Source organism: Neofelis nebulosa, chromosome 4, assembly GCF_028018385.1.
Source record: "Neofelis nebulosa isolate mNeoNeb1 chromosome 4, mNeoNeb1.pri, whole genome shotgun sequence".
NCBI lineage: Eukaryota > Metazoa > Chordata > Mammalia > Carnivora > Felidae > Neofelis > Neofelis nebulosa.
The window spans coordinates 53,025,127-53,046,023 of record NC_080785.1 but is presented as its reverse complement, the minus strand read 5'-3'; the positions used below and the strand labels follow the sequence as shown (position 1 = coordinate 53,046,023).

At 38.7% G+C, this 20,897-nt stretch overlaps 2 protein-coding genes and 1 pseudogene across 2 annotated transcripts in view; 2 read left to right on the top strand and 1 right to left on the bottom strand.

Annotated features, from left to right (window-relative positions):
• The window catches only part of LOC131508547 (proline-rich protein 2-like), a 71,534-nt gene that overhangs the window by 23,686 nt on the left and 26,951 nt on the right, over positions 1–20,897 (bottom strand). The gene's annotated exons all lie outside the window — the stretch shown is intronic.
• Positions 6,261–6,402, top strand: LOC131511234 (small nucleolar RNA SNORA70; annotated as a pseudogene).
• LOC131509264 (large ribosomal subunit protein uL16-like) lies at positions 6,320–6,829 on the top strand. The gene has a single exon (XM_058724807.1). It carries the CDS (start codon positions 6,464–6,466, stop codon positions 6,764–6,766), a length of 303 nt encoding a protein of 100 aa, XP_058580790.1. The 5' UTR covers positions 6,320–6,463; the 3' UTR covers positions 6,767–6,829.

Sequence of the window (20,897 nt, the reverse complement as noted above, 5' to 3'; positions counted from 1 at the left end):
CTTTTGGTGGAGTCTATCGGATTTTCCATGTATAATATCATGTCATCTACAAAAAGTGAAAGTTTGACTTCATCTTTGCCAATTTTGATGCCTTTGATTTCCTTTTGTTGTCTGATTGCTGATGGTAGCACTTCCAACACTATGTTAAACAACAGCGGTGAGAGCGGACATCCCTGTCGTGTTCCTGATCTCAGGGGGAAAGCTCTCAGTTTTTCCCCATTGAGGATGATATTAGCTGTGGGCTTTTCATAAATGGCTTTTATGATGTTTAAGTATGTTCCTTCTATCCCGACTTTCTTGAGGGTTTTTATTAAGCAAGGATGCTGAATTTTGTCAAATGCTTTTTCTGCATCGATTGACAGGATCATATGATTCTTATCTTTTCTTTTATTAATGTGATGTATCACATTGATTGATTTGCGAATGTTGAACAAGCCCTGCATCCCAGGAATGAATCCCACTTGATCATGGTGAATAATTCTTTTTATAATCTGTTGAATTCGACTTGCTAGTATCTTATTGAGAATTTTTGCATCCATATTCATCAGGGATATTGGCCTGTAGTTCCCTTTTTCTACTGGGTCTCTGTCTGGTTTAGGAATCAAAGTAATACTGGCTTCATAGAATGAGTCTGGAAGTTTTCCTTCCCTTTCTATTTTTTGGAATAGCTTGAAAAGGATAGGTATTATCTCTGCTTTAAATGTCTGGTAGAACTCCCCTGGGAAGCCATCTGGTCCTGGACTCTTATTTGTTCGAGATTTTTGATAACTGATTCAATTTCTTTGCTGGTTATGGGTCTGTTCAAACTTTCTATTTCCTCCTATTTGAGTTTTGGAAGTGTGTGGGTGTTTAGGAATTTGTCCATTTCTTCCAGGTTGTCCAGTTTGTTGGCATATAATTTTTCATAGTATTCCCTAATAATTGCTTGTATTTCTGAGAGATTGGTTGTAAAAATTCCATTTTCAGTCATGATTTTATCTATTTGGGTCATCTCCCTTTTCTTTTTGAGAAGCCTGGCTAGAGGTTTGTCAATTTTGTTTATTTTTTCAAAAAACCAACTCTTGGTTTCGTTGATCTGCTCTACAGTTTTTTTAGATTCTATATTGTTTACTTCTGCTCTGATCTTTATTATTTCTCTTCTTCTGCTGGGTTTAGGGTGTCTTGGCTGCTCTGCTTCTATTTCCTTTAGGTGTGCTGTTAGATTTTGTATTTGGGATTTTTCTTGTTTCTTGAGATAGACCTGGATTGCAATGTATTTTCCTCTCCAGACTGCCTTTGCTGCATCCCAAAGCGTTTGGATTGTTGTATTTTCATTTTTGTTTGTTTCCATATATTTTTTAATTTCTTCTTTAATTGCCTGGTTGACCCATTCATTCTTTAGTAGGGTGTTCTTTAACCTCCATGCTTTTGGAGGTTTTCCAGACTTTTTCTGTGGTTGATTTCAAGCTTCATCGCATTGTGGTCCGAAAGTATGCATGGTATGATCTCAATTCTTGTATACTTATGAAGGGCTGTTTTGTGACCCAGTATGTGATCTATCTTGGAGAATGTTCCACGTGCACTCAAGAAGAAAGTATATTCTGTTGCTTTAGGATGCAGAGTTCTAAATATATCTGTCAAGTCCATCTGATCCAATGTATCATTCAGGGCCCTTGTTTCTTTATTGACCATGTGTCTAGATGATCTATCCGTTGTTGTAAGTGGGGTATTAAAGTCCCCTGCAATTACCACATTCTTGTCAATAAGGTTGCTTATGTTTGTGAGTAATTGTTTTATGTATTTGGGGGCTCCTGTATTTGGCTCATAGACATTTATAATTGTTAGTTCTTCTTGATGGATAGACTCTGTAATTATTATATAATGCCCCTCTTTATCTCTTATTACAGCCTCTAATTTAAAGTCTAGTTTGTCTGATATAAGTATGGCTACTCCAGCTCTCTCTTGACTTCCAATAGCATGGTAAATAGTTCTCCATCCCCTCACTTTCAATCTGAAAGTGTCCTCAGGTCTAAAATGAGTCTCTTGTAGACAGCAAATAGATGGGTCTTGTTTTTTGATCCATTCTGATACCCTATGTCTTTTGGTTGGCGCATTTAGTCCATTTACATTCAGAGTTATTATAGAAAGATATGGGTTTAGAGTCATTGTGATGTCCGTAGGTTTCATGCTTGTAGCGATGTCTCTGGTACTTTGTCTCACAGGATGCCCCTTAGGATCTCTTGTAGGGCTGGTTTAGTGGTGATGAATTCCTTCAGTTTTTGTTTGTTTGGGAAGACCTTTATCTCTCCTTCTATTCTAAATGACAGATTTGTTGGATAGAGGATTCTTGGCTGCATATTTTTTTCTGTTCATCACATTGAAGATTTCCTGCCATTCCTTTCTGGCCTGCCAAATTTCAGTAGAGAGATTTGTCACGAGTCTTATCGGTCTCCCTTAATATGTTAGAGCACGTTTATCCCTAGCTGCTTTCAGAATTTTCTCTTTATCCTTGTATTTTGCCAGTTTCACTATGATATGTCATGCAGAAGATCGATTCAAGTTACTTACATCTGAAGGGAGTTCTCTGTGCCTCTTGGATTTCAATGCCTTTTTCCTTCTCCAGATCAGGGAAGTTCTCAGCTATTATTTCTTCAAGTATACCTTCAGCACCTTTCCCTCTCTCTTCTTCCTCTGGAATACCAATTATGCGTAGATTATTTCTCTTTAGTGCATCACTTAGTTCTCTAATTTTCCCCTCATACTCCTGGATTTTTTTTATCTCTCTTTGTCTCAGCTTCTTTTTCCATAATTTTATCTTCTAGTTCACCTATTCTCTCCTCTGCCTCTTCAATCCGAGATGTGGTCGTCTCCATTTTATTTTGCAGCTAATTAATAGCATTTTTTAGCTCCTCCTGGCTGTTCCTTAGTCCTTTGATCTCTGTAGCAATAGATTCTCTGCTGTCCTTTGTACTGTTTTCAAGCCCAGCGATTAATTTTATGACTATTATTCTAAATTCACTTTCTGTTATATTGTTTGAATCATATTTGATCAGTTCATTAGCTGTCGTTATTTCCTGGAGGTTTTTTTGAGGGGAATTCTTCTGTTTCATCATTTTGGATAGTCCCTGGAGTGGTGCAGAACTGCAGGTCACTTCCCTGTGCTGTCTTGAATAACTTGTGTTGGTGGGTGGGGCCGCAGTCAGACCTGATGTCTGCCCCCAGCCTACTGCTCGGGCTGCAGTCAGACTGGTGTGTACCTTCTCTTCCCCTCTCCTAGGGGCGGGATTCACTGTAGGGTGGCGTGGCCCATCTGGGCTATTTGCACACTGCCAGACTTGTGGTGCTGGGGATCTGGCATATTAGCTGGGGTGGATCAGCAAGGTGCACAGGGGTGGGAGGGGCAGGCTCAGCTCGCTTATCCTTCAGTGATCTGCTTCGGGAGGCAGTCAGACCTGCCACCGGAGGGATGGATCCGCAGAAGTACAGCATTGGGTGTTTGCACGGTGCAAGCAAGTTCCCTGACAGGAACTGGTTCCCTTTGGGATTTTGGCTGGGGGATGGGCAAGGGAGATGGCGCTGGGGAGCGCCTTTGTTCCCTGCCAAGCTGAGCTCTGTCGTCCAGGGCTCAACAACTCTCCCTCCCATTGTCCTCTAGCCCTCCTGCTCTCTGAACAGATCTATTAACTTATAACCTTCCAGATGTTAAGTCCCGCTTGCTATCCGAACACACTCCATCCAGCCCCTCCGCTTTTGCAAGCCAGACTTGGGGGCTCTGCTTTGCCGGTGGGCTGCCCCTCCACCCCGGCTCCCTCCTGCCAGTCCGTGTAGCGTGCACCGCCTCTCCGCCCTTCCTACCCTCTTCCGTGGGCCTCTCGTCTATGCTTGGCTCTGGAGAATCCGTTCTGCTAGTCTTCTGGCAGTTTTCTGGGTTATTTAGGCAGGTGTGGGTGGAATCTAAGTGATTCGCAGGACGCAGTGAGCCCAGCGTCCTCCTACGCCACCATCTTCCCAGAAGCCTCTTTTTTTACTTTCTTGATGGCATCCTTGGAAGTATGAAATATTTTAATTATGATGGAGTCCAATTTATTCTTTCTTTGGGTTTTTGGTGTCATATTTAAGAAGATTTTGCTTGACTCAAGGTTACAAAGTTTTACTCCTATATTTTCTGAGTTTTCTATTTGTTTAGTCTTACATTTAGGTCTTTGATCCATTTTGAGTTAATTTTTGTGTGTGGTGTAAGGAAGGGATACAACCTCATTCTTTGACATGTGGATATCTAGTTTTCCTACTACCATTTGTTGAAAGGACTATTTTTCACTATTGAATTGTCTTGGTACACTTGTTGAAAACAAACTGACCATAAATGTGAGAGATTATATCAGTACTCTCAATTCTTTTCCATTAATCTGTATGTCTGTCCTTATGCCAATATCACAGTATCTTGACTATGTAGCTTTGTAATAAGTTTTGAAATCAGGGAGTGTGATTTTTTTCAACTTTATTCTTTTTCAGGATTGTTCAGATATACTGGGTCCTTTGCATTTTCATGTAAATCTTAGGATCTGTTTTCATTTCTGCAAAAGGTCATCCTGAACTGTGGGAGTAATGACATAGAAGTGTAGATCAATTTGTGAATAATGCTGTCTTAACAAAATTATTAAGTCTTTTGTTCTAAGAACATGGAATGTCATTCCACTTAGGTCTTCTTCAGTTTATTTCAACAATATTTTGAAGTTTTCAGCATTTAAGATGTATACTTCTTGTGTTAAATTTATTTCTAAGTATTTTTTGGTGCTATTATAAATGGGTTGGTTTTCTTGTTTGCTTTCAACTATTGTATAGAAGAAAAGCAAAGTATATATAAGAAGTAGAATGATGTTTTAGAGTTATTATAAAATGTTATATGATCATTTAGTGTCCAAAAATGTGTACCCTCATAAAAAATTAAAATAAAACCCACTGATGGGGCACCTGGATGGCTCAGTGGGTTAAGTGGCCAACTTCGGCTCAGGTCATGATTGCGTGGTTTGTGAGTTCCAGCCCTGCATCCGGCTCTGTGCTGACAGCTCAGAGCCTGGAGCCTGGTTCGGATTCTGTGTCTCCCAATCTCTCTCTGCTGCTCCCCCACTTGAGCACACATGCACACTCTCTCTCTCAGAAATAATAAAAATGAATAAATAAATAAGTCCCACTGAAACTAAATACATTACTCAATGAGAGGGACAGAACCACCAGAAAGACCAGTTTTTCTTATTAGATAACATCCTTCACTTCTAACAATGGGCTCCAAAAATTTAAAAGGCTATGAATTAATGAATTGATCAAAGATGGAATGGGCCACCTCAGGTATTTTGACTCAATGAGAATGTTTAGAAATAATAAGACTTTTTTCAGCTTCTAGATTCTACCCTATATGTTAGCATGACCTGAACAAGTACGTAATTTCTCTGGGCCCCAGTTACTTCAGCTGCAAAATAAAAGGATGGGACCAGGTGACCACCAAGTTGTCTTGTAATAATGTTTCCAGATTGTCAGCTTATTAAATTGAAGTGACAAAAATTAAGGGCAAATGATAATTTCTGCACCCAAATAGATACACTCTTCCTAAGAAAGCAATGTACACAAAAAATTTTGTCCCTCCCAAGGTTATATGCTAATGCTTTCCCATTACGTTTGATGCCTATGGTCAAAATCTATAAATATACTCATTAGCCTTCTTTCCTAATTTTTATCTTCATTTTCTATGAACTTTGTATATTTACTTATAGTCCACATGTTATATCCCCTTCCTTTTTGCTCATTTTAACATTTAAATACCTTTGGTGCCTAACTTGGCCCCTGACCATTTTCCAACTCAGAACCTCCTATGTGGAAAGCAAGGTAGAGTACTGTCTAAGTAGTACATTGTCATTTATAACAGCTGGAGAAAGTCTCCAAGGTTCCTAATGTCCCTTACTTGTTTATCAATTATAGAAAAATTTTTTATAAATGACTGAGATAACACTGAATACAAACAGGAAACATGCTTGACTTTAAATTTATAATAAATCAATAGATTTTTGAAAAATTCATCATGTGCTATCCTTTAGAACTGGAAAACATAATAAAAATAGTTTTTAAAGTATAACATAAGTCTAATTATAATTTTTAACCATTAAAGTTACAGGCACTGAGCATCTGAAACGGGAAGTGATGGAAACAAATAACAAAGAGCGGGCAGAATAGATGATTGTGTGATGGAGGCTTTGGAGGAGGTGTGAAACATATATACACTGAGGGCTCTGAAAATAATCTTTGACTAAGAAACCACTTTGCTTAGGAGATGAATAGATAAGTGTGCAATGGCTGCGAACAGCAGCCTCCTTGGTAGTGTATGCAGCCTGTTGGTTGTACGGGTTGCCCTAAGGGACCTTGGAGACAGTTTTGTTCCAGTGGACATTGAGGGTTGGCCTCATGCTTTCTCCAGTCTAGGCTCCAGACAGGTATGCGGGGTGCCTTTGGAAAGCCCCAGGGCACGGTGGCCAGGGTCCACATTGGCCAAGTCATCATGTCCATCCGTACCAAGTTGCAGAACAAGGAGCATGTGATTGAGGCCCTGCGTAGGGCCAAGTTCAAGTTCCCTGGCCACCAGAAGATCCACATTTCCAAGAAGTGGGGCTTTACTAAGTTTAACGCGGACGAATTTGAAGACATGGTGGCTGAAAAGTGGCTCATCCCAGATGGCTGTGGGGTCAAATACATCCCTAATTGTGGCCCCTTGGACAAATGGCAGGCTCTGCACTCATGAGAACCTCAGCACTGCCCTTCCCCATTCATGCCCACCAATAAATCCTGCTTCCTGTCAAAAAAAAAAAAAGGAGATGAATAGATAGATGGATAGAGATAATCTCCTAGGCAAATGGCAATAGGAACTTTGGAGACCTTTCCTTGGGCATTAGAAATCAGAGCATGGCACAAAAATAGACACATAGATCAATAGAACAGAATAAAAACCCAGAAATGAACACACAACTATATGGTCAGTTAATCTTCAACAAAGCAGGAAAGAATACCCAATGGAAAAAAACAGTCTCTTCAATGAATGGTGTTGGGAAAACTAAACAGCAGCATGCAAAAGAATGAAACTAGACTACTTTATTTCACCATACACAAAAATAAATTAAAAATGGATAAAAGACTTAAATGTGAGACAGGAAACCATTAAAATCCTAGAGGAGAACACAGGCAGCAACCTCTTTGACAACAGCTGCAGCACTTCTTACAAGACATGTCTCTGGAGACAAGGGAAACAAAGGGAAATATGAACTATTGGGACTTCATCAAGATAAAAAGCTTCTGCACAGAGAAGGAAACAGTCAACAAAACTAAAAGGCAGCGTTCATAATGGGAGAAGATATTTGCAAATGACATATCTGATAAAGGGCTAGTGTCCAAAATATATAAAGAACTTACAAAACTCAACACACCCTCAAAAATAATCTAATTTAAAAATGGGCAGAAGACATGAACAGACATTTCTCCAAAGACATCCAGATGGCCAACAGACACATTAAAAGATGCTCAACATCACTCATCATCAGGGAAATGCAAATTAAAACTACAGTGAAATACCACTTCACACCTGTCTGAATGGCTAAAATTAACAATACGAGAAACAACAGGTTTTGGCAAAAGGGGAACGTTCTTACACTCTTGGTAGGAATGCAAACTGGTGCAGCCACTTTGTAAAACAGTATAGAGATTCCTCAAAAAGTTAAAAATAGAATTACCTTATAATTCAGCAATTTTACTACTAGGTATTTACCCAAAAAATACAAAAATACTAATTCAAAGGGTATGTGCACCCTGATGTTTATAGCAGCATTATCTACAATAGCCAAATTATGGAAAGAGCCCAAACATCCATCGACTGATGAATGGGTAAGGAAGATATGGTATAGGGGTGCCCAGGTGGCTCCGCTGGTTGAGCATCTGATTCTTGATCTTGGCTCAGGTCATGATCTCACAATTTGTAAGTTCGAGCCTGATGTTGGGCTCTGTGCTAACAGTGCTAAGCCTACTTAGAATTCTCTCTTTCTCCTTTTCTGCCCCCCCCCACTTTCTCTCTCTCAAAATAAATAAATAAGCATTTTTTTAAAGATGTGGTATGCATGTACAATGGAATATTACTCAGCCATAAAAAAGAATGAAATCTAGCCATTGCAATGACGTGGATGGAGCTAGAGAGTATTATGCTAACTAAAATAAGTCAGAGAAAGACAAATACCATATGATATCACTTGTATGTGGAATTTAAGAAACAAAATAATCATAGGGGAGAAAAGAGAGAGGCAAACAAGGAAACAGACTCTTAACTATAGACAACAAACCAATGGTTACCAGAGGGGAAGTGGGTGGGGGGAAGGATTAAATAGGTGATGGGGATTAAGGAGTGCACTTGTGATGAACTCTGGATATTGCATAGAAATGTGGAATCACTATATTGCACACCTGAAACTAATATTACACTATGTATTAACCAACTGGAATTTAAATAAAAATTTTAAAAAATTGGTGCACTACTTAGATTATAGTCGACCCTGCTTTTCCCAATAGGAAAATAGTTGGTGGTAAGATAGAGACCAAAGGTGTCTAAATACTAAAATAAACAATAAAAAAGGATATTTGATACACACACACACATATGTGTACATATACATACATGTATGTATACATACTTATACACGTGTACATATGTATATTACCCAAATTATAGAAGTATCATTCATCATTCATGAAGATAATATTTATGACTATCTACTCTATGCTAGGTACCATCCTCAACCCTGGGATTTTTTTTCAGTAAACAAAACAAGTTAGGGGCTCCTGGGTGGCTCAGTCGGTGAATTGTCCAAGTCTTGATTTCGGCTCAGGTCATGATCCCACCGTTCGTGAGTTTGAGCCCCACGTGGGGCTCTGTGCCGACAGTGTAGAGCTTGCCTGGGATTCTCTCTCTCCCTCTCTCTCTGCCCCCTCCCCTGCACTCGCTCTATCTCTCAAAATAAATAAACTAAAAAAAACCAGGTTACATTCTAGTGGGACTATATTGTTATATTAGATTTTACTGGCCATAGCACCTAGCACAGTAAAAGACACACAGGATATGCTTACTTCTCCTGATTATAATGTGGAACATTATCTGTACCAGTCATTGTTGGTGAGGGGAGAACAGTTCCCTGAGTATTATGGAAGGGACTTCTTCTAGAATTGACTTCACACAGTTATGATGAGCTAGGAAATGAAGGTCTTGCATTGGGGTCACTAGCCAGTCGGTGTAAGAAACCCAGACTCCAGGCCAAGAAGGGGAGCTGAGGGGAGGGTGACAGGAAGCCATTGCCTTTGTGCAGCTCTGGCTTCTGCAGGTGGGCCTCAGGTGGTGGGCCTGGGGCAGCTGTTTGTCAGCAGTTGGGAAGAGGAGCTAGGTATGGAACAGCTGCAACTGGCCGGGCACCTGTGTGTCTGTCCATCACTGATCTATGATGACCAGCAGAGAGAACTGGCCATTCCTTCACTTCTGCCTTCCAACCGCATGAGCTTAACCAGGTTGACACAGCACAAAACACCACACCTGCAACAATATGTGGTGCTGATGGATTCCAGGGTGGCCCTCATGATTCCCCACTCTGGGTATCCACGCCTTTGTATAACACCCTTCACCTGGTACAGGTGGGACTTGTGACTTGCTTCTAATCAATAGAATACAGCAAAGGTGATGAATATCACTCCCACACTTATGTTACATAGTGCTCAGCCTTTAGCAGATGAGAGCTAGAGAGACTCTCCAGCTGGCCCTGAAGGAGCAAACAACCAGGCTGTGAACTGCCTCCAGGAAGCACACCTTGGAAGGAGTAGCATGCCATGGATGAAAAACTAACTGTAGGCATCACCAGCTCTCACTTTCAGCTTCTAGTTTCACCTTTCCTTGTTTCATCCCAGCACAAGGCTTCTCTGTTTTGGTGCCATGGGCACTGCAGGCTGGATAACTTTGTGTGTAGGGAGCTATTCTGTGCCCTGTAGAGGTTTAGCAGCATCTCCAGGCTCTACAAACCAAACTCTATTATTAGTCACCACTCTCCCCCTGTTACAGCAACCAAAAGTGTTTCCAAACATTGCCAAATGTGCCCTGAGGGGTAAAATTGCTCTGTTTGAGAACTACTATTCTAGTATAAGAGCTACTGTAGCACAGAGTTCTGTGTGGGCCAAAGAGAAATCTTTAAAAAGAGAAAGATAAGCCTTGGGCACAGCTAATTTGCACACTAGGAAAATCTATTTTCTAAGCACACACTCTTCAAAGTCAAAGCTGGTGTTTGCAGCCTGGGGTTCGATGGCTCTTTCATTTTGCTTGCCAGCTAATAATGAAGAAAGTGCTCATGTGAACACATTACAGGCACAAGTTCTTTGGAAAACATGACTGTATTTTAAACAATGCAGGTAGAAGCATTTGATTTAACCTTTAAATTGCACACTGCAGATGTAAGTCCTGTTCAAACAGTGCCTATTCTGTGGGAGAGTCTATGAAAAGACAGACCTTGAGAAATGCTTTATAAGTGACTAAATATATAGTGGGTCTTTCTGAAATTTTTGCTTGAGCTTTCAGAATCTGTTCTCATCATTATATTTTGGCATAAGCTGCCATGCTGTGTAAAGTATTGTTGCCCAAGTGATGTTATAGTTGTTGCCCAAGTTAGATGTTATCACTTGTTGCCCAATTGATGCTAATATGAAATCCTATAAGTGGCACCAATTAGGCACAGAATTATTTTGAAACAGATACCATAGATACAGTGTTACTATATCATTAATATCATATATTATATTATACATATATATTATACTATATCAATAATATCATATATTAGTAAACAGTTTCTCTGGTAACAAAATTCTCTTTAAAGTAAAATTAACCAAAATATGAATGAATGAGTGAATGAATGAATTAACTCTTGCAACCTGTCTTTATTGAAAAACAACCACACATCAGGCACTGCTGTCATTTCTGGAGACATAGTATGTAAGGGGTAAGGTTTCACGACTGTGGTTACAGAAATGATATGGCTCCTTGTTTAATGGAAGAGACAGAAGAATAGTTGCATAAATAGGTATGGTAAGTGTTATAATAATGTCCTGTCCAGGACATTGGGAGGACTGTCCAGGACTGTGGGAGCAGAGTGAGAAGGCACCTGACTCAGCATGGAGATCAGTGAAGCTTCCCATCAGAACTGAGGGATTCATTTGCATATGTCAAGTAAAAAAAGCTAGAAAAGTGTCCCCCAAGCAGAAAGAACAACATGAGTGAACTTGAGAACTGCGATCCAGGGAAGACTAAAGGAGAGAACAGGTGAACAAGGGGTAGGAAATGAGGCTACATGGACAGGAGGAGCCAGGTGACAATCTGCCTTTAAGGACATGCTAAGAAATTTTAACTGTCTCCTGAATGTGATGAGAACGACTTGGATTTCATGCAGGGCTGTGACATGATAGAAATCTGCATTTCTGAAGAGCTGGCTTCTGATCTTCTAGTCCATGAAGTGTGGACTTGAGCAAATCCTGACTCAGGAAGACCATTGGGCAGCTAAGGCACAAGCAGTGTTAAAGAATATAACAGTAAGTATGTTGAAAGGTTTATGTTTTTAATTAAAATTTAAGTGTTATCTGAAAAAAAAGATGTGGTATATATGTATGTATACACACACACACACACACACACACACACAATGGAATATTACTCAGCCATAAAAAAGGAATGAAATCTTGCCATTTACAAAGACATGAATGGAGCTAGAGAGTATTATACCAAGCAAAATAAGTTGACCAGAGAAAGACAAACACCATATGATTTCACTCATATGTGGAATTTAAGAAACAAAACAACAAACATAGCAGTGTGGAAAGAGAGGAAAATCAGGAAATAGACTCTTAATATAGAGAACAAACTGAGGGTCACCAGAGTGTAGGTGGATGGGGGAAATCAAGGAGTATACTTGTCACGATGAACACAAGGTGTTATGTATTAGTGATGAATCACTAAATTTTACATCTGAAACTAATGTTATACTGTATGTTAACTAACTGGAATTTAAATAAAAACTTTAAAAAAATATATTCATCAAAGCTTGCATTGAGCTGGCAGGGATGGAGAAGAGAGAACAGAGGATTTGAGTAAATTCTTACTTCCTGCTGTTGGGTCTGTGAAGACGCTCAGAGCCTACCTCTTGGAAATGAAAGAAAAGCAGAAAGAAGTAGGCTGCTTGGATTCTGCGGGAGGCAAGAACACATTGCTAAATGTCTTAAATTATTACCATCACTATCATAATTATATGATTTGGAGTATAAGTTTACTAGTCCCATAAGGAGAAAATGTTGTTTGGAACACATGTTCATTAAAAAAAGCTCTCATACTGTACAAATCTGTGATTGTCAAATCTTGCCCTTAGCATCTCTGAGGAAGATGATCAGTGTAGATGTGTGTGTAAACCACACTTTATTTTTCTCTCCTAAGTCTAGTTAGCGGACATCGCTCACTATAGCGAACAATAAGTAATCTACTTTATACATTTGTGCCAAATAAAAACTGCTAGATTCAATTATATTTCAAGTGGTAGAGTAATAACCCACAAAAATAGGACAAGATGTTCAAACTAGGTACGTAGACAGAACTTTAGGAATATATTTATTGTGGATGTCAAGGCGTTCTTCTGCTATAATAAAAATGTTTTTTTAGGTATGTCATGCTACTGACTGGGCACCAGTTTGTAATTTTAAGCAAAGACTCATTTCTCACCCATTGCAGGCCCAACAAATGGGCTAATTTTAACACTATGAGAAGCAGAGATAGCATGTGATAGCTTCACTAATATAAACATAGCCTGGACAGACTCAAGAATTTGGAGATGATTTGCCCAGAAACCTCTAGAACTGTACTTATTAATGCCTAACTCATTTAAAATGGAACGCACTGTAGATCAAGCCTGAACCAGCAGAATTGCCCCAATTGTTTCTATTTTCAAGTTATCTAGGCTGATCTAAAGTTTAAATACATTTTCGAGCTTAATTAAATGAAACGCTTAAATTATACAAGCATTTAATACTTAATTGGAAATTGAAAAACAGATACCATGAAATCCCTAGGTAAAAAGAAAAATGAAGCAACATCTGCCAGTCCCATTTCTCTATCACTCGGGGATGAATGTGTTTATAAAGACCCACACTTTTAGATAGCCAAATGTCTCTGAAATGATTTAACCTTTTGCACAATATTGCTGATCAGTGGAAAGGCCTAGACACCTGTGCAGAACTTTTACCAAAGAATGTTTTGTGAGGGCATCAGGATGGGGTGGCACCAATCGCAGGTGTTCTGAGGATCACTTCTTGGGATTTGGAAAATCTGGGAAGGTAGGAGAGAACCTAATTCCTGATCAGGGCTGTGCCAGGATCCAAAGAGTGCTTACTATTTGGCGTGAGTTTTATAGTGATCCATTTATGAAAACTTTCCTCCCTGACATTTAGCAGTGCTATTTTATAGTGATGAGAAAGGAAAGTGACTTTAATAAGCAATGGAAAAATTATAGCACCGTGCCTTACATACACTCAATACACATTGTTGAATGAATTAATAAATGAGAGCACCCTCCCATGCCCCCCAAATAGAGCCTAAGAAACAATTCGAAAACTGTAATAAGGCTTAAAGATCATCCATTTTAACATCTCATGACACCTCCGTGCACCCAATTTGAAGATGAATAAACTGACATTCAGGGCCTTCATAACTTGCCCAAGGTCATGTAGTTAATTTAGTGATGATAACTAGAGATGCAACACAAATAGAGAATATTATCCATTTATTTAAAAGAGTCCGCTAACTTATTTATCTTTGTGTACCACTAGGGCCTCCCTTTTGCCTGCATGTTATAGGTACTCAATAAATAGCTGTGAAATTAATTAATTATTTTATTTATTCACTCATTCTTTCACTCAGATCACCTGTATATGAATACCTACTCTGGGCCAGACATCAGATATACCACCATTTGGATCATTTTTTTTTTCCTTCAAATAAAATATATTAGAATCAAATACATATGTTCATTTCTTGAGTAAATATGATCTGATCAGATCAGATCATCAGCCTGTTTAGTACTACATTCTGTTTTCAGCAGGATTCTCCAGTTGGGGATTCTTATGGGAAAGTTGAATCACCCCATCCCAAAACTTATTTAGCCCACTATGCAATGCTGCACATGACCACGGGGCCCTCACCTGACTGACTACCTTGGGCTATCAGTTAATATTCTGTTTCATGAGATTTGTCTATCCTTGTCATGGTAGTTTACATAACCACAGATGTTCCCTAGTAACTGCAATAAAATGCAGCTCATTCAGAATTGTCATAACGGTAACTCCATGAACAGCTCACTAAATTCCATAGGGAGCATAAAATAGAATGCTTCCATTCACCTTTATGTTATTTATGACATGTGCTCTTTGACATCACTATTTTTTTCTTTTATCCACCTCACCTTTTTAATTTGGTAAGTTCCCATTCCTATGCAGTTTCTTCCATCATTCAAAGATCAGATTAGCCTGATTTATAACACTTTATCATCATACATATTCTTGCTTTAACGCAACACAGTTTTTATTTCAAATATTACTAAACACTCATCATTTGGCACCATGACATTTCATACTGCAGCCTTGTGAGATTAGTGCAAAACAATGAGGTATGGTACTTCTTTGCCCTGAATCACATGCCTCATACAGATTAACTTGCTGTATCAAATATAGCTTAGAACATTCTAAAAAAAGAGTTCTAGATGATTCAAGGTGACATTAATCACTGTATTTTATTTCCTATTAACTAGGGGTTCTGAAACTTAAGTGTGCATGAGAATCACCTGGAGGGGTTGTCAAACCACACATAGCCAGGTGGAAGCAATCCAAGTATCCATTGATGGATGAATGGATAAACAAAATGTGGCATATACATACAATGGAATATTATTCAGGCTTAAAAAGGAAGGAAATTCTGACAGATGGATGAATCTTGAGGACATCATGCTAAGCCAGTCACAAAAAGACAAATACTAGAAGGATTCCACTTATATGAGGTACATGGAACAGTCAAATTCACAAAAACAGAAAGTAGAGTGGTGGCTGCCAGGGGCTGAGGAGAGGTAAAATGGAGAGTTGTTGTTTAATGGGTTTACAGTTTCAGTTTTACAAGATGAAAAGAGCTCTGGAAATGGATGGTGGTGATGGTTACACAACAGTGTGAATGTACTTAACACTACTGAACTGTACACTTAAAAATGGTTAAGATGGTAAATTTAATGTTATATGTATTTTACTAGAATTAAAACACACACACATACGCATGGCCAGATTGCCAGACTCTATGCCAAGTTACTGATATAGTAGGTCTGAGATGGAGTCTGAGAATTTACATTGCTAACAAGTCCTTAGGTAATTCTGATGCTGCTGGTTCTGTGTCTATACTGTGAGAACCATGGTGATGGACAAAGTTAGTGACAGCTCCAGAATTTCTATATAAAAGGAGTTCATGGGTAACAATCTGGTTGGGAGAAGGAGAGGGGATTTGCCTTGCCAGTTTCCATAGCAAGCACACTGCCTTTAGATTGCATGTTTATTTGCAGAAGCTGTAATGGGTGAGAAATGTTGACCAGTTGCGCAACTCCCAAACCACCTCTTGGTGATAAGCTATGCCTAGCTAATCGCTCAGGTCATCTCAAAGATCCTAAATCTAAAGGAGAAAACTTAAGAATTTGACATTTTTATACTTAACAGATACATTCTCTCTTTATGATTTTTTAATTGGGAAAAGAACGAGTAGAAATTTTTTAGGAGAGGACGGAAAATATGAGATATTAATCAAGAGAAGAGCCGTTTATTGAATACCTGCTCTAAAGAGAACAGATATTTATTGTTTTGTGCAAATTAAGCATGAAGCAATGTGATAACCCCTATCAAATTAAAATGCATAATATTCCCTGGGGTCTGGTACAACAGCAGTTTCATGAGCTGCTGTTGAGAATGTATACTACAACAAACACCTTGTAAAGATTTGACCATATAGGTCAATTATCTCTATGCTTTCACTCAGCAACCCCACTTACAGAGATATATCCTAAGGAATAAAAGTGTAGAATATAAGAATATTTATCACACCATAATATATACCAGCAAGACCTAGAAACAGCCTAAATACGAAGAGACTATCAAGGGGCTAATTAACTACCATGTATTCAGACAACAGAATTTACAGCTGCACATGATATCTGTTCTTTTGGGGGCTGCTCCACAACCTTTCCTTTGGGCACTCAGCTTCCTTTTTTCTGTTTGTCTCTGACAGTACTGTCACTCAAAGGACACCTCCCCCCCATCATACACATACCCGCCTCTAACATAGGAGAAGTATTCTGGTGTTCATGACTCGTTCAGGGCCAGCATCCTTTTCGGGGGTTGGAGAGACAGATGAGAGTGTTTGACAAGAGAAAGCCTCATGCTTTATAAGACTGTAAGCTGTATGAGCAATGAGAAACAAGCTCTAAGCTTGCCAATAAAGGAGCCAGAGGAAAGAAGAGGTGAGAGATGAAGAGAGAGGATGATTCTTATTACCATTGTTTGAGTCCCTGGATCTCACTGAACCTGAAGTTAGCAGGACTACCTTTGGATTCCCCAGTTATATGAATCAATAAATGCTTTTTTTTCCCCTTAAACTCACAACTAGAAGATCCTTGATTTATACACTATCATTAAAAATCATATTTTATATGAATACATAAGAATATATATTACATTAGCTCAATTTAAATATATACATATTTGAGAAATACTAAAATTTCTCAATATGAGAAATTTTGTATGAGTTTATAGCATGGTAGATAATCAAAAATTTTACTTTCAAAGATTTTTCACTTTAAAAAAATTTGCTAGTGTCTTGTATCCTGACTACTGAATATTCTAAGAGATCTCCAGAATATATAATTTAAGTGAAAAAAGCAATGTGCAAAACAGAAAACAGTATATATAGTGTTACTGTTTGTGTGATAAAGTAGTATATGTATATATACATGTATATGTAGATGTATATATATATATTTGTTTTTTTGCAAAAATAAATAATTGAAGAATAAGAAGCTAGTACAAATGATTAGTCATCAAGGAAAGCAAAATAAAAGCACAGTGAGATACTTACCATAATGGATAATATTACTAAGACAGAAATTGTCAAGTGTTGGCAAAGATGAGGAACAAATGGAACTTTTATACACTGCTGGAAGAAGTGTAAATTGGAACAGCCACTTATAGAAACTCTTTGGCAATATCTGCTAAAGCCTGAACACACACATACCATATGACCCAGCAATTCTACTCCTGGGAATATACCCACAAGAAATACATATGTACATTAAAAGACACATACAGGAATGTTCTAAGAAGCACTATTGGTTAAAGCCCCAAACTAGAAACCCTTATCTCCATCAACAGCAAAATTGATAAATTATGGTATGCTGTATATGCAACACATTAAAATACATTAACAGCAATGAAAAAGAGTGAACACTTCTATTTCACACAATAACACAGATGCCTCTTATAAATGCACTGTTGAATGAAAGAAGCATAACACAAAAGAATCCATACTGTATGGGATGTCTGAGTGACTCGGTTGCTTAAGTGTCCGACTCTTGATTTCAGTTCAGGTCATGCTCTTGAGGTTCATGGGATCAAGCATGGAGTCTGTTTGGGATTCTCTCCCTCTCTCTCCCTTTCTCCTGCTCATGTGTGCTCTCTGTCTCAAATAAGTTAACATTTTAAAAAATCATTAAAAAAAAGAATACATACTGTATTATTCCACTTAAATATAGTCCTACATCTGGCAAAACTATAGTGTCTGAACTCAGGAGAGCAGTTTTCTCTGCAGAGAAGAGTAGCATAGCAGTGGAAAGGGCAAAGGACAATTCCTGGGGTGCTAGAAACTTTCTGTTTCTGCATGTGGGTGGTGAGTACACGGGTATTTTCAGTTTATAAGAATTCATGAAGCCCCATGCTCCCTCTGAAAGGAGGGAAAGAACAGGTGGAGAAGACGGGATAGAAAGTAAGACTTCTCTGGATCTGTCTTCTCGTATGGTTTTTGCTTTGGAATCATGTACATGTTTTACATATTCAAAAAATTCAATGAAAAGAAGAAAATATATAGACGCATGTGTTAAATGGAAGTAATTAAAACTATGTTTTTCCAGGTGTTAAATTCTGATGTGTGTGTGTGTGTGTGTGTGTGTGTGTGTGTGTGTGTGTTTCCCCCCAAGGGTACTCTATAGCAAGCTGTGCTTTCAGGATTTAGCATAAGTCTGAAAATGGACAAAGCTAAGTCCTCTGAAATGCTAGAATGATAATTCTAGGTTTGGTCTAGCGGCTTGAAAAAGATCATGAATACTAAAAACTCAAAAGCTCAAGCCATAGGGAAACAAAGAAGGAAGATAGAAAAATGAACAGCTGGAAAAGCACTCGCTATTATCCAAAACAAACAGATGCAGCACAGTTAGGCATGTACTAGCCCAATGGCCTTTGGAATAAATGCCCACACAGAGCCCCCAATTGCTTGGCCTCGGGCTAAGTCAGTTATTCAGAACCTTTAATACTGACAACCACAGAACTGTGAAAAATGTGAGTGAAAAAGATGGTCAAGTGATTCATAAATGTTTTTTATCATGAGCTTTAGCTGCTTCTTCTAACTACTTCATGCCAAAGATTTTCCCAAATGGTCCAATGGAAAATGTTCCCTAGTGGAGGCTGGAGGGTAATGGGAAGAGGCCTACAATCCTCATCTTGGGGAGACGCAAGGAATGTAATTATTCAAGCATATACAATGAGCAATCTGAATCTAACCTGTAGAGAAATCTGACTCCCCCCGCCCCACACTCAATGGATCTTATACCATAAATGGGGTCAGGAGTGTGAACACTCTAATTAGGGGGTTCAAATTAGGGAACACTTCTCTAATTAGGGGGTTCAAATACAGCTCTGCACCTTACTAATTTTGTGGCCTTGGCTATGTTCCTTAATCTCCTTAAGCCTCAACTTTCTTCATGATAAGAAATCCCGTTGAGTTGTTCCAAGATTAGATTGGATAAGGCACATGAAGTTTTTAGCACAATTTGTGTGTAAGACGTGCTAACATTACCCTGCTACCACACTGTATCTTTTCTTTATGCATTACTAACTTAAAAAAAATGGTGACTGGAACAGATTAACATTTATTTACCACCTATTATTTGTTAGATGCTTCAGCAAGCATTTAAATAGTATAAGATCTTGTTTTATTTAATCTTTGCAAAACTCTTATGAGGTTACAAATGAGGAGATAATGTTCAATTTCACAAGGCCAGTAAGTGGTAGAATGAAGATTTGAGTTCATAGTTCTCTGACTCCAGAAATTATTTTTTCTGTGTCTACAAGAAAGCAATCATGAGGATGAAAAAAATAACATCAAGAAGAAAGTCTGTGACTGCCAGGAAAGCATTCATCAGTCCTTCATAAAGTAGCTCCTTCACACACTGTAAGAACTAAGCAAAAGGGCCTACTCCCTGTAAGAATGGACAGAGACAGTTCTATTTGGAGATGGAGGCGGGCTGGAATTGATAAAGCGTGGGCACGTTAGAGCTGGTGGCCTAGAGAACAGTGTCTGGCACAATAAATGAGTGTGTGAAGACATTTAATATAGAAAAAAAGGTCCTCAGTCACTACAAGTCCTCTGTGTGAAGCTGAGGTCAATATTTAAGGGGTCATGGCAAACAGGAAGACTTGGACCAAAGGACATATATTTTAAACCAAAGCCAGGGATCGTGGAATAAAGTATTAAAATTGTCCTTCAAAATCCAGGCAAGAATAACTGTTGCTATGGACATAAGCAATAGGTGAGCTCACCTTGATGTTGAGAGCTGACGGCTGGCCAGAGCTCATATGCAAAGGAGGAGAATGTGTATAAGGCACAGACCAATGCAGTTCAGACTGGGCAATAAAATAAACAGGGAGGGAAGGAAATAGAGATTAAGTGGGGAGGCACACTCAGTTTCATCTGTAAATCCCAAGACAGTGGCTGTTTGCCTACATTTCTGGTTTTAGGTAATTAAGGTAATAAGAGTAGGTACTGTTTCATGAAACATTCAATGTATATTCTAGGTCACATTATAAAATTTATTTTTTACTATAAGCCATGAAATATTCTGTTTTGGGGAACAAGGAACTGACTTGAAAAATTACACTGTTGTCAATGGTAGGGAAATAAGCTGTATTTTTTGATTAGGAAAGAATTATGGTCCAGATATGCCTCACGGGGTAGCCATGCCTTAAGAAAATCACTGTGTTCCATGGGTAAAGAAATTTGATTGTGCTGCCCATGAAAAGATGGCCAGTATCTGAGGACTGATTCATTTATTTATTTCAAAAGACAAATATGGCTACACGAAGCCCTTTTGATCATTCCCTCCTTGTGGGAAAAATCTGCCCAGGTAGTTGCATGAGAATGTGGCTTGGCACACATTGAATCAGAGAAACAGTAATTAGTTTGATAATGTAAGTGGGAGTGACATCTGGGTGTGAAAACTCTCTCAGGTAATAATAATTAATAACAGCTAGCATTTATTGAGAGCTTATTGCATGTCAGGCATTGTACTCAAAACTTTATATCTCATTTAATCCTCACCCTGTGAGACTTTTCACTGCCGAGAGAGATATACCTGCCAGGCAGATGGCATAATGATGCCAATTAGTCAACCTACGGTTCTTGTAAACACATGCCAATAAATTTTCTCTCTGACTCCACTTTACCAGACTCTGCTAATCCTGCTTGCTAATGC